The sequence below is a fragment of the Coenobita brevimanus genome, chromosome 100 (assembly GCF_032717465.1).
Source record: "Coenobita brevimanus isolate Jiangsu-jjx chromosome 100, ASM3271746v2, whole genome shotgun sequence".
NCBI classification, from domain to species: domain Eukaryota; kingdom Metazoa; phylum Arthropoda; class Malacostraca; order Decapoda; family Coenobitidae; genus Coenobita; species Coenobita brevimanus.
Window position 1 is genome coordinate 64,468,324 of NC_137053.1, and position 15,319 is coordinate 64,483,642.

The 15,319-nt window shown below is 42.9% G+C and overlaps 1 protein-coding gene across 1 annotated transcript in view; it reads left to right on the forward strand.

Moving 5' to 3' along the window:
• The window catches only part of LOC145414685 (putative ATP-dependent RNA helicase vasa-like), a 66,257-nt gene that overhangs the window by 31,230 nt on the left and 19,708 nt on the right, over window positions 1-15,319 (forward strand). Inside the window, exons 5-8 of the mRNA XM_080284203.1 lie at window positions 465-549; window positions 733-762; window positions 6,062-6,258; window positions 11,843-12,031. Of these exons, the coding sequence (XP_080140329.1) occupies window positions 465-549; window positions 733-762; window positions 6,062-6,258; window positions 11,843-12,031 (501 nt within the window). The remainder of the gene's footprint in view (window positions 1-464; window positions 550-732; window positions 763-6,061; window positions 6,259-11,842; window positions 12,032-15,319) is intronic.

Here is a 15,319-nt window from a genome sequence, read left to right on the forward strand (position 1 = left end):
GATCATTATCAGCATAAAACAGTGTCTGGTCTCACTCCACACTATCCTACATATTCCAGTTTGGCATATTTGCATTTGCCATCTCTGCACACTGTTCTCTGCTGCTGCCCTTCATTGTCTCTGGGCAGTCCCTCTGACATCCAGATTTTCCTTTTACAGTAATGTGTTATGTGAAAGGGATGACTTGTTCCAGTCATATCTGCTTTTTAGTCAGTGTTCCTGTCTCAGTTTTATCAGGGCCCCTATACATGATGTGCACTGCTTATCTCAGTATGTGATACCTAACAGTATCCTTTCCATTCCTTTCTGGAGTCTTCTATAATTTTATTGAGTACACTTTTGGAATATATGTTTTTGATTCAGAAGTTAGAGGAGTATGTGTGTTGGTGTTGTTATGCAGTCATTAAGTTTTATAGTGACAGTGCCTGAATGATAAAGTTATTGTGGTTGTGAATGTGTTTCAGTGTGGGGAGGAGGGCCACATCTCCAGGGACTGTCCTGTAGCTGGTGGCAGCAGTGCCCATGGTGGTGGCAGGGGAGACAGTAAAGGTAAGGTGGAGGTGGTGGCAAGGGAGACAGTAAAGGTAAGGTGGTGGTGGTGGTAGGGGAGACAGTAAAGGTAAGGTGGTGATGGTGGTGGTGGCAGGGGAGACAGTGAGGTTAAGGTGGTGGTGGTGGCAAGGGAGACAGTAAAGGTAAGGTGGTGGTGGCAAGGGAGACAGTAAAGGTAAGGTGGTGGTGGTGGTGGTGGCAGGGGAGACAGTGAGGGCAAGGTGGTGGTGGTGGCAGGGGAGACAGTGAGGATAAGGTGGTGGTGGTGGCAGGGGAGACAGTATGGTGGTGGTGGCAGGGGAGACAGTGAGGATAAGGTGGTGGTGGTGGCAGGGGAGACAGTAAAGGTAAGGTGGTGGTGGTGGTGGTGGTGACTGTGATGGTGGCAGGGGAGAGACTAAATGTAAAATAAGGTGGTGTGGTGGTGGTGGTGGCAGAGAGAACAATAGTAAGTGGTTGTAATGGTGGCAGGAAAGAGAAAAATAAAGGGAGAGTGTGATAGTGGTTGTAGGGGGGAGAGAGAAAAAAAAGGCAGGGTAGGAGCTGAGGTAAGGTGTCACAGGGTAGGAGAGAGGATGAAATATTAATGTTCAGCATAAGTTTTGTCATGATGTTGACCAGGCAAATGATGGATGATGAGTGCTATAGTAACTTTGTTTCTCCAGCAGAAGTGGATTTCTCCGACAGTATGAAAACTTAGTTGTGCTTGCATGAAATTTGCTGAGCTATAAATGTGAGGTTGGAATGAGTGTCCTAGGTTAGTCATATTGATTCTCCATTCTGATTACACTTGGCCATCACTTGATTAGAAAGGGACTAGGTAATTTAAGCAGCCTGGAATTAATACACTGAAATGGGTATGGTTTAAACACCTAAATGGAAAGGATGCTGTAGAATGTTTGTTTTTGTTTATAAAGGCTGCAACATGCTTGCATGTGTTGACTTTGGTCATCTAATGAGAGCTGATCATGCCACTCAATCTCTGGCAGTCTCCCTATTCAGTCCCTTATCTCAGAAGTACCAGTAGCACTCTGATGACCTTGTCCCAGGTCTTTTTCAGTCTGCTTCTCACAACCTTACTCCCAGCATTCACACTTCTCACATTCTGCACTCAGTTGTCATCTCCCATCCTCCCCACATGCCCAAACCACCTCAATCTACCCTTTCTCATCAGAACACCAGTACATTCCAATCCTGTCCCTTCTCCCACCCCTTCAGTCATAAACCTATCTCCCCCCAGGCCTCGCATTCAAGGACGCACTACACATCCACCTAATCATCGTCATTCTGTATGTTTGGGCCTACAAATATCCTCTTCCTTTACTGCCCAGGTCTCGCTACCACACAGCATTGCCCTCCTAACACATGCCACAAACGAAGATCCCTTAGCATGCAGGGAGAGTCCTCTTAATGTCAGGAGAGGCAATGGCTTCCTGAACTTCTTGCAACCACTCCTCGCTCCATCCAAAGAGCTAACTTCAGCCCCACCCCCAGCACATAACATGTCTTGCCAGTAATAAAACCTTTCCACACACTCAAGAGACTCACCAGCAAGGTCAGTCCTTTCATGCTTGACAGTATCCTCATGCTCTTCCCGACACACCGCACACACATAATTTGAATTAATTGAATTTCGCATTAATGGTTGTAAGGTTCAGTTGCATTGAATATATCATTTGGAAGCAAACCTCATTGAAAATATGTAATCTTTAGAATGAGCATTTGGTTGACTATATTTGCACCTCTATGTCAGAATTGTTGTCAGCACTGAGACCTTAGCCACTATTTCAGTTTTCATTAGTTTGCGATAATGTACTTAGCTGTAAATGCTTTTATATTCATGTGACTTGGAATGGTAATGATAATTGGTTCATTTGTAGTGGTTAAAATCTCTTCAGTTTGATTGAAGGGGCTTTGGTTGTGAGCAAAGAACACGTTTTTATAGGATGTGTAACCATATAACCAAATTATGGCACCTGGCAGTATAGTGGGCAATTATGGCGCTCCAGTCGGCTTGAACCTGTTCAAGTTTATATCCAAGGGATGGTTGGGGTTTATTGCTCACATAATGCCACTCAGGGATGAGTGAGGCTGGTCACTTGCATCTTAAATGTCAGGACCAACTTTCCCTGCCCTGGCCTCCCACACTTCTCGTGGGGCAACACAGGATTAGATGATACTGGTATATATCTATCTATCTTTCTCTCTCTCTCTGTCTCTGTCTCTCTCTCTCTGTCTGTCTGTCTGTCTCTCTCTCTATAGCCCGACGCCCTAATCCTGCAAATGATGGCCGCAGACAGTACGCCTCCAAGTCGCTCTGTCACCCACCATTTGATTACCCTCTCCCAAACTCACTCCCCCCTCCCTCATATACCTCTCAGCTCCATCCCTCCACCTCATCCTCGGTCTACCCCTCCCTCTCCCTCCCTCCACCTCACCTACATACACCCTCTTAGTCAGTCTTTCATTCTCCATTCTCTGCACATGTCCAAACCACCTAAATGTATTTCTCCTAATCTTCTCAACCACATCCACATCCACCCCACAACGTTTCTTCACTTCTTCATTTGTCAACCTGTCCCTCCATGTCACTCCACATGCTCCTCTTAACCCCTAAACCGCGGGGTTGTTTTGGCTTGACTTGCGTGTCTTGCGGGCATATTCGCGCTCTGACAGACTCTCTAAAAATATTTGCCAAAAATCAGTTATTAGTCCTAGAATATTAAAATTACATATGCATATGGCACATACCTTCAGCTTTCTCCTGGGATGTTTGTTGAGCCTTCGTCGAGTACTGTAGGACTTGTGGAGACCTCTGAAGTTGGGTAACGAAGTCTCCACTTTACACTTCCCGACAACCTGTAATATGATTGCCACAGCCTGATATTATCACTAGAAACACTATTCTGTGATTTTCAAGTAGTTTGGAATCCATACTCCAAAAGAAAAAACACTGTGAAAGCAATGAAAATTACTAGCGCGTATGACTCCGTCCCTGATGCCTGTCCAGGATGCAACACGGCACCCCATACTATTAAGCACATTATGGAAGACTGCATTGGACACAATCGCCTATGCCAACAACACAACATACACTTTTTGAGAGCTCTGTGGGGGGGCCCGGTCTCGGCCATGGCCTTCCTAAGGGACTCGGTGCTGTTCGGCCAGACTGCCTAGGGAACAACTACTACTACTACTACTATTAGCGCGTATGACCTTCCCACTTGCGCTTGTTCACCGCTGGTGTTCTGTCATTTATTATTCATAAAAACACTCGCACTTTATATTTCTGTTACTATATAACACTTCTATATATCTGCAGTCTTTATCCATAAGTTTCCTTCAGTAATAGTAGTTTATTGTCACTGCAGGGATTCAATTTCTCTTTCAGTAAAATACGTAGCATTCACTTTCTCATCCTGTATACTAGCATTGAGAGCGAATCTGTCACTTTCACTTTCATAACTCCCAGTATTCATACATGCTAGAGTGAAACTTTCACTTTCATTACTCCTAGTATATATACTTGTATTCTCATATTACTACTCATTTACATTTCTCTTTACATTCTCTATTTTATTTACATTATTTACATATCTATTTTGTTTACACTGTGTTATGCACTGTCACTTGCAGTAACTTATAAAACTATTTTCCACTGTTTACTTATATTTACATTCATTGCTTTCACTTGCTGTTTATACATTATTTACATTTCCACTTGCACTGTTTTACTCACCAGAAAGATCGTAGTCACTGTCCATCATTTTCATTGATAAATTAGCCAGTACACATTCCACAGCAGCCACTTAGCCCTTTACCCATTTCCACACGAGGTTTAGTAGGGGGTAGAGGTCACAGGGCCCTTTGCATGGGGCTAGAAAGCGGCGGAATTGGACAGGCGCGAATTCGACGTGGTTTCACCTTGAAAGACGACAGTAAACTGAATACAATGTGGTGGCCTAGGAGGAGTGCAGTGCTACCAGTGTCAGCATGGTGACAGCTGCTAATATATACGCTATGAAATGATTGGCAGGAAATCTAGACAATACATGATAAATTAGGTAGTTCCAGGTGACTGTAAGTATCACTTAGGCTTCTCCCTTCCTTTCTTATATGTATTTTTATTACGAGAATAGATTATACGGCATATTTCAAGGGGAAATAAAGAGCGAAAATTAGCGAACAAGTGCACGTGAGGTGTTGTCAGGTGACAATTAGCAAATTCCAGGTGTATGGCACTATCACTTACCTTATTTCTTTTTGGTATGTATTATTTGGTATAAGATTAGGGCATAGGGCTTATTTCAATGGATGAAATCAGTGGAAAGTTCCAGGGAGGATTTACTTAGCGCAGCATGGCCGGGCAGGCGAGAGGAGAGGGTAATGGAGGGGAGGTAGGGAGGGGAGTCAAGAACAGGGAGAAATGGCTAAATTGTTAACAATGGATGGGAGTACAGATGAGATTAGGGGTGCTGACTAATGTTGGACATTGGCAGTACTGATAGATGATACAAGCCACCACTTGAAAGCCCGGGCAAATTCAAAATAACGCAGAATCACAAAAGTGACGCCCCGCGGTATGATCCCTTGTTCCCAAGTGTCACGAAAGTGAAACCCCACGGTTAAGGGGTTAAGTAACTCATTTCCACTGCTCTCACTCTTGACTTGTATGTGTATATATATATATATATATATATATATATATATATATAGGTAGATAGATAGATATAGGTATAGATATATAGATAAATTGATATGTATATCTATCTATCTATTGCCAGATGCCTCAATCTCGTTCGGGTTGGCCACAAACAAATCGCCTCCACGTCGCCCTGTCCCCCGCCATTTCATTGCCCTGCTCCCAACTCATAACCCCTTTCTCATATACCTCTCCACCCCATCCCTCCATCTCATCCTCAGCCTCCCTCTCCACCTCACTCACATACACTCTCTTCGTCAGTCTTTCACCCTCCATCCTCTCCACATGGCCAAACCACCTCAGTGTATTCCTCCTAATGCTTCCTATCACATCCACATCCACACCACAACTCTCCTTTATATCCTCATTTGTCAGCTTGTCTCTCCATGTGACTCCACAGGCTCTTCTTAAATAACTCATTTCCACTGCTCTCACTCTTGACTTGTGTCCTTCCAGCAACATCCAAGCTTCACTTCCATTTGTTAGGGTTGGTATCACAACACTGTCATGTAATAACCTTTTCACTTCCATGCTCACTTCCCTGCTTCTTATCACTGCTTTCAAGGAACCAGCAACCTTTCTTCCCTGCTGCACCCTTTCAAGCACTTCACTGTATATACAGTATATATAATTTGTATCAATTTTTTCCTAGGTTTCTGGTCCTTACCTCACCCCACCATGAGGTGGAGGAGGAGGCCTTAATGATAATAACTCAAGTGTAGAGAGAAAGACCACAAGGCAAGGGACTGTGCTACTTCAGCTCAGGGTCCTGATATTGCTTCTGCTACTACTATTTATTTTGTATAGGATGTTTCAAGTGTGGAGAGACGGGCCACCAAGCAAGGGATTGTACTTCTACCACCTCCACCCAGGGTCCACAAGGCCCAGATGACAAGCCTCGACCTCCACTTTACATTCCAAAGGATATTGATGACGACAAGCTTTTTGATCTTGGCATTCGCACTGGGGAAAACTTTGAAGCAGTTCAGCATATGGATGTTAAGGTGTGTTTCTTGAAGAGGAAAGTAGTGTTGATTATCTTTGTATTGCCTGATTATGACAGGACCACTGATTCTTTAGCTGTTTAAAAGTTAGCAATTGACGTGTGTGTGTGTGTGTGTGTGTGTGTGTGTTTGTTAATGGCTTTGTATTCTAATAATAAACAGCTCATGCAGTTCAGGGATGTCATACTTATGCTTAACCCGTAGGCTACGCAATTTGATTGTCTATCTATCCATCTATCTATTGCCAGACGCCTCAATCCCGTTTGGGGTGGCCACAAACAAATCGCCTCCAAGTCGCCCTGTCCTCCGCCATTTCACTGCCCTGCTCCCAACTCACACCCCCCTCTCTCATATACCTCTCCACCCCATCCCTCCATCTCATCCTTGGCCTCCCCCTCCCTCTTCCCCCCTCCACCTCACTCACGTACACTCTCTTCGTCAGTCTTTCACCCTCCATCCTCTCCACATGGCCAAACCACCTCAGAGTGTTCCTCATAACGCTTCCTATCACATCCACATCCACACCACAATGCTCCTTTATATCCTCTTTCATCAGCCTGTCTCTCCACGTGACTCCACAGGCTCCTCTTAAATAACTCATTTCCACTGCTCTCACTCTTGACTTGTATTTACCTATTTGTAGTATACAGGAATTGAGCAATGCTCGTGTTGTCCTGTCTCCATATCCACATTTATCAAGTCTACCTTTACACACATGAATGTTTTTCTCATGTACCACCTCTTTGTCTAAGTCGTTCCAAATATTTAAGAATATACCTAATTGTGATATACACGGAATGTACTATGCTCGTGGGTTTCCGTCGCTGTTTCTCAATAAGTCGAATTTAACTTTAAACTCGTTTAAGTTTTTAGACTGGACGATCTCTTTGTCCAGGCTATTCCATAAGTCTATACTTCTGTAAGGAAAGCTATATTTCTTGATATCCTTCAAGCAGCTTGACTTTTTCAATTTCATTCCATGTCCTCTTGTTGCTCTCTTATCCCATACAAACAGATCTTCTTTGTCAATTTTATCTACTCCCACCATGGTCCTGAACACCGCAATCATGTCTCCCCTCTTTCTCCTTTCCTCTAACGAAGGCAAATCCAGTTTTTCCAGCCTCTCTCTGTATGACAGGTCTGTCAGACTGGGGACCATCTTGGTTGCTGTTCTTTGTATTCTCTCAATCTTGTGTATATCTTTCTTTTTGTGTGGGGACCACACTACCGCTGCATATTCTAACCTGGGGCGGATCATGGCCACTATCAATTTTTTCATCATTTCCTCATCCATATAATGAAATGCTACTCTTATGTTAGTCAAGAGCTTATAAGTCTCTCCAACTATCTTGTTAATGTTGTGTCCTTCCAACAATGCCCAAGCTTCACTTCTGTACATTAGAGTTGGTATCACAATACTGTCATGTAGTACTGGCGTTAAAATCTGTATATGGAGCCGATTTTTCGACTTACAGAAGTAAAAAGTGTTATGTCCAAGGTTTAGAGCTTGAATTTACACACCGTATTCTGCAAACCTGAGCATTTTAGACATCTGGTTCATGAGCTATAGCCCGTCCCCTCCCATGACCTTCCTCACCCTCCCGTATCACCTCCCCCTCTCTCTTCCTCCCCTCCTTCCCTACCCCCCTTCAGAATTTTCCAGCTCAATTTTTTTTTTTTTTTTTTTCCAAACAATAGCATGCAAAATAATTATGTCGGTGTTCCTCACTCGCTCCCAACACCCTTCCTCCCCAACACTTCTCCCCTCCCCACCTTCCCTCCCCTTATCCTCTTCTCTCAGGTGTGTAGCTGTCAAAAAAAAAAAAAAAAATGAAATAAAATAAATAAAAAAGCAAAAACATGCAAAATCTTTTTCTTGGTGTTACTCACACACTCCAGCACCCACTCCTCCCCACTCCTTCCCCCCCATTCCCTCCCCTCAGAGCTGTCAAATCAAGTCAATAACGATAATGGTGTAAGAGAAAGACAAACACACAGTTTATTATAAAAAACAAACATTACTAACATTTACAGGAAACATTACGGTATATAAACCGAGATTCATAACAAAGCATGAAAAACGGTCTATGTTTCGTGTATTGGTGTATAGTTACACAGACAATAATCTGGTATTGAATGAAAACACCCGACATGAATAGGAACAATGACGTATAATACTCTAGGCATGGGGGGAGGAGTGAGTTGTAAGCAGATGGCACCTATAGAGGATGGGGGTGGGTGGGGAGAGACCTGGAGGGGTGGTATGGGGGTATAGAGGTGGGTGACAGACACTGCATGACAAAGAGGACAGGCAGAGAGGGAGTACAAGGGAGTGGAGGTGGGTAGGGGGGATATAACCCTCCCCAGGGAGACAGGGAGGGGGAGAAAGGGGAGGATCCTTGGCGGCATGATAGTGGATGGTAGGGGAAGGGGAGGGAGGGAGAAAGAGCCAAGAGGTGGTCAGAGACAAGGGAGGGGGAGAGGGAACAAAGGTATTGGGGTAGAGGAAGACGTTGAGAGGGCGGTGGGGGAATCATCCCCCCTACCATGGGTATGGGCCTGGATCCTCCCTCCTCCCTACTCAGGACTTAGCTCTCATTGGTTTGCATCGATATATTGTACAGTACATCACCATCAGGCTGAAGCCTAGTGTCTGCAGTTTTTCCCCAGAGCCCCTCTATTGATCACATTCATTATCTTGCATAATGCTGAAAAAGGGTTGATTGATCCTGTTAACATTTAAAGGGTAATAGAACCACTTGGTATTAAGACATGGCATGCTTGTTACAGTGCAAGCTGTATATTTGGGGAAGTTCCAACTACAGCTCAGGTTATGATGAAGAAATCTGCTTTTCAGAATTGTACTCTGGAGGGGGCTCATGTGATGGGTAATTATGCAATTCACTGATCTAATAAAAAGGAGAGAGGGGGCAGTTGATGTCCCTGTTCAGCTCTGGTTGTCCAACCTAAGCTGAGTAAAATAAGTGATATTAACCAGAATGAAGTGAGGTTAGCAGGGGAGTGAAAGATAAAATGGTAGATTAATAGTGGAGAAGGGAGAAAAAGTGAGCAGCTGGAGAGAACACTTTAAGAAATTGTTGAACATACAGGATGGAAGTAATGCGAGTATAAGTGGCTGGGGAATGGCTGGGAGAAGGAGGGAGGTGAGAAGACAGGAAGAAATCAGTAGGATAGAAGTTGTGGAAGCAGTGAAGAAAGTTAAATTTGGGAAAGCCCCAGGAATTGATGGAGTGTGTGGTGAAATGTTGAAGCATGGGAGAGAGATAGTAGTAGAATGGATGTGGAAGATGTGCATATTGGCCTGGGAGGAAGGTAGAGTCTCGGAGGATTGGAAGTCAGGTATAATTATTCCCTTGTACAAAGGAAAAGGGGAAAAAGAAGTGTGTGGTAATCATAGGGGCATTTGTCTTCTTAGTATAATAGGAAAAGTGTATGGTAGGATACTTATTGACTGAGTTAGAGAAGGAACAGAGGAATTAGTTGGAGAAGAACAGGGATGCTTTAGGAAGGGAAGAGGTTGTGTAGATCAGATATTCATTCTTAGATCTTTAGTGGAAAAGTTTCTAGAGAAGGGAAAGAAGTTGTATGCGGCTTTCATGGATTTGGAGAAAGTATATGACAGGGTGGATAGACAAGGATTGTGGAAAGTATTAAGAATATATGGAGTAGATGGGAAGTTGTTGAATGCTGTGAAGAGTATGTATGATGGTGCTAAGGCTGCAGTGCGTGTGGATGGTGAACTAAGTGAATTTTTCTCTTTGAAGGTTGGGTTGAAACAGGGATGTGTCATGTCTCCATGGTTGTTCAATCTGTACATGGATGGAGTAATAAAAGAGGTACAAGATAGGGTAGTGGATGTTGGAGTGGCCCTTGTGAGAGAGGTTAGTGTTTGGAAACTCCCTGTACTGTTGTTTGCAGATGATACTGTGTTGTTGAGTGAAGACGAAGGGGAGCTGCAAGGCTTGGTGGATGAGTTTGGGAGAGTGTGTAAGAAATGGAATCTAAAGGTAAATGTAGGGAAGAGTAAAGTGATAGTCTTTGAGAGAGGTGAAGGCAGTGAATGTACAGCGAGGTTGGATGGTGAGGAATTGGAAAATGTGAGTACGTTTAAGTACTTGGGTAGTGTGATGAGTATGGATGGTGGTTTGGTGGGTGAAGTGCTTGAAAGGGTACAGCAGGGAAGAAAGGTTGCTGGTTCCTTGAAAGTAGTGATAAGAAACAGGGAAGTGAGCATGGAAGTGAAAAAGTTACTACATGACAGTACAGTATTGTGATACCAACTCTAACGTATGGAAGTGAAGCTTGGACGTTGTTGGAAGGACACAAGTCAAGAGTGAGAGCAGTGGAAATGAGTTATTTAAGAGGAGCCTGTGGAGTCACATGGAGAGACAGGCTGACGAATGAGGATGTAAAAGAGCATTGTGGTGTGGATGTGGATGTGATAGGAAGCATTATGAGGAACACACTGATGTGGTTTGGCCATGTGGAGAGGATGGAGGGTGAAAGATTGACGAAGAGAGTGTATGTGAGTGAGGTGGAGGGAGGAAGAGGGAGGGGGAGGCTGAGGATGAGATGAAGGGATGGGGTGGAGAGGTATATGAGAGAGGGGGTTGTGAGTTGGGAGCAGGGCAGTGAAATGGCAGGGGACAGGGCGACGTGGAGGCGATTTGTTTGTGGCCACCCCAAACGGGATTGAGGCGTCTGGCAATAGATAGATAGATAGAAGTTTTTAACAATTTTGCTGGACTGGAGGGCAGACATGGGGTAATAGTAATATGGAATAGTAATAGTAATAGACTATTACAGGGTTCTCAGAGTAATAGTAATAGATCACAAGTTCCTTGCTGTAATAGTATTTGTAATAGTAATAGAAAGCAAAGTAATAGATAATTGTATATTACTTTCCCATTACAGACACTTCTTGAATACCGTTTACCATAATCAATAAAAACAGCCTTTTCACCTTGGTTGCCTGTTGGCTGCTTTCCAAGCTGCAGGTACACCACAGGAGACCGTGCAGAATGGGGAGTGGTCAACAGGCCATCAGGTTATCTAGACACACTTGTGCATTCAGTGGAACAGCCTCCCAACGATAATGAAAATAAAAACCATTTTCAATTTAATTAATACCGTTATCATAAATAATATATTGATAGTAATAGTAATACTAATAGATGACCAAGTAATAGTAATAGATGACCACTAAAGTAATTATAATAGTAATTCTCATCTTAAATCACTCTCATCATAAATGTCGGGACCAACTGCCCAGCCCCGGGCTCCTACGCTCCCCATGGGGCAATGTAGGATTGGATGATGGATGGATGGATGGATATAATAGAGAGCAACTGAAATTAATAGTAATAGTAATAGACCCCATGTCTGCAGTGGAGAGGTTTATTTTTATGAAAGTGTTGGGTGTTGTGTTAAATGCTGGAAAAGTGTTGAGCAGGACTGATAACCAGCTGATATTATGAAAGTGTTAATCAGCATTTGTGATCCAAATATACAGCAGTTTGAAACCAGTAGCACTGTAACAGGAACCATTATTGCATCATAACAGATGTCAGGAGAGGAACCAATTGCACCGATGGTTAATAGCTTCAGTGAGATGGGCCTGCGTGATTTGCTGCTGGAAAACATCAGCCATGCTGGCTACACCCACCCCACGCCCATCCAGCGCTCTGCCATCCCAGTGGTTATGGCTGGAAGAGATGTCATGGCCTGTGCTCAGACGGGCTCAGGCAAAACGGTAGGTCAGGCTGTTTGGATCATCATCATCATCATCAGTCGTTGATCTAAGGTGGAGATCTTTGTTTCCATCATTATTTTATTATTATTATTATTCTGTCATTTTCATCTCCGATTTTTATCATAATTTTTGAGGATGTACAGCACCAAAACTGTATTACACAGACCCAGTTTCATTGACCTTGACCTATGTTTCTGGGTCACAGGTCCAAAAATGTCCAAAGAGTCATGAATATTCAATCTCAAATTACTCCAAAACTATTATAGATATATGAACATGGAAGGAAATCCATTCATAATCTATCATCCAATCCTGTGTCTCCTCATGAGGAGCATAGGAACCCGGGGCCAGTTGGTCCTGACATTTATGATGAGATTGACCAGCCTCACTCATCCTGAGTGGCATTATGTGAGCAATAAACCCCAACCACCCTTGGATAAAAACCTCCATAGGCTCAATCCAATTGGAGCACCTTAATTACCCACTAAACCACCAGGTACCATAACTTGGTTATATGGTTACCATGCAGCGTAGTAAATGGTTTCCTGGTGTACAGGAAACCATTTGGCTTGTCACTCAGTGTAGAGTTACGAGTAGGCAGAAGGAAAAGGAAAGAATGATGGAAAGAAAGAAGAGGAGGAAAGAGAGACAGAAGAGGAAGGATGGAAGAGAGGAAAGGGCAGGCAGACACCCAAAGCAGCACATCATTGAGTGAGTTGATGTTGAGTGCCCCCACCTACGGAAATTATTTTCCAAACATTTGTATGGAAAAAATTTAAAAGTCATTCATTCGTGATTTTGTGACAGTTTGGACATACAACTTTTCAACAATTTTCAATTGCTTTTCCATACAAGAAAAAACAAAACATAAATGAGTCACTTTGTGGCCCTAGAAATTTTGTCTGGGTCCTGGACCAGGTCTGTATACCTTTGGTAGCAGTTGGACCTACAGTTTTTGAGTTATTGGAAACAGTGTGAGTTCAGGAATATTCTCATATGTGGAGATCAGTAATTGTCTCTATGACAGTTACAGTCTTCAAGTTATTATAGTAATCCCTCGATTATCCGACATAATCGAGCCAAAGGCATGTCTTGATATGGGCAAAATCCGGATATGGAGCAATATCCTCAAATGTACCCATACCGTACCTGTACCCAGCCTGTACATACAGTGCCCCCCTCATAACTTTGGCAGTTTTCTCTCATCTTTCATCTGTATTTAGACATCAAAACACACATGGGAATATCCAGTGTAATGCTAGACACTAATAAAACAATGCATAAAAAATCCACAAATACCTTACCTGCAGTGTATGTACAGTACCCCTCCCAATTGTGACATCATCTTTGGTCATTTTGCTATGTAGATATCAAAATACACATGGGAATATCCAATATAATGCTAGGCACTAATAAAATAAAGCATAAACAACAAAAATCCACAAAAAATCATTGAAGATGATGGTTGCAAAAATAATTTTAACCCAACCAGGAACCGTTAGTTTTCATTAAGAGTCTGGGATACCAAAGGAGTAGAGAACCCAGCTATGGCTGTATCTTTGGCACGAAGAAGAACATTTCCACAACCAAATTTGCCTTTGGAAATTGGTTATACAGTATTGATATAAATTGTATACCATCATCTTTGCAGGTGTTTATACTGTCCTATAAGCTATTAAACACACACACAAAACTAATGAGTAAAAGTACAGAAATGCAGTGAGAATAAACTTGTTTTTAAAACTTTTTTTTGCAGTTCAGGGGGGGAGGGGGGGTTGAGCGGATTACAGACTTTAGGGGTTAATTTGTATCCCTAAGGAGAGGGAGAAAAGCCAAAATAAGCCCGATGTCTAAGGGGTAAAGAAGGCATGTAGTCGGCTTAGCACACCTAATCTCTCGGAAGCAGATTTTATATGAGAGGTAATATAATCTTGCCAAGATAAATTCCGAGAGAATGAAACCCCAAGTACTGCATGTTTAAAGATGATGTAGGATTGAGTTGGACATTGTTAAAATTAAGATATCGGTACTTCTGCAGAAGATGTCGGGTTGAAAGATGTAAGAGCTGAGTTTTTGATGCATTAAAAACAACAAGATTACTTTTATCCCAGTCAGAGATAAGAACCAAGTCCGACATTAAGTGTGCCATAGCCTCATCCCCTGTTTGTTGAAGTAGCTGCTGAGATGGACGCTGCATGAAGTGAATGGAAAGGTGAAGGGCGGAGTCAGCTTATGAAGAGATAGGGTTAGATCTACATCTTAGAAGTTCATTGATGAATAAAAGAAAGAGAGTTGGTGATAGGACAAAGCCCTGAGGAACACCACTATTGATAGCTCAAGGAGAACAGTGGCCGTCTGCAACAGCAGCTGTAGAACAACCAGAAAGGAAGCTAGAGGCGAAAACGCAGAAAGAAGGATAGAAACTGTAAGATGGCGATTTGGAAATTAAAAGATTAATGCCAGACTCGATCAAAAGCCTTTGATATGTCAAGTGCAGCGGCAAAACTTTCACTAAAGTTCTGAAAGGAGGATGACCAGGAGTCTGAAAGGTAGGTGAGAAGATCTCCAGAGGAGCGTCCCTGGCGGAACCCCTACTGACGAACTAAAGAAGGTTGTGATAGAGATGGTGCTTTAAAATGTCGTTGTTAAGAATAGACTCATAAACTTTCAAAATACAGTATGTTAAAGCAATAGGACGATAGAGGGCTGGGAATGGTCACCCCTCTTTGGGACAGGCTGAAGGAGAGCAAACTTCCAGCAGGAAGGAAAAGTACAAGTTGACAGACAAAGGTGGAAGAGTTTAGCTAGTTACGATGTAAGCACAAAAGCACAGTTCTTGAGGACAACAAGAGGGCTCCTGTTAGACCTATATGCCTTGTTAGTATCGAGGCCGGTGATGGCAGAAAATACATCAGCTGAAGAAATTTTAATGTCAGCTGTGAGGAAGTCAGAGGGGAGAAGTGATGGAGGAACAGCACTGGAATTGTCTAAGATGGAATTGGGGGAGAAAGTCTGGGAAAAGTGTTCTGCTTTATCAGTAGAAGAAGTAGCTACACCCAAAACTGTGAGTTAGTGAGATGTGAATGATGCAATGATTTATGGTAATTTCTCTCTGTTGCCTATGTTATGTCCATATCATGGCTTAATTTTAGACCGTAGACCATCAGTCCATTTCAGGCAGCTCAATAATCACTTTCTATCTCATCCACTTCTCCTTTTCATATTTATTTCATTAACTTGCTTAATCATTATTCAGTTACCTATGAATTTCCTATTGGTAAGTGATGA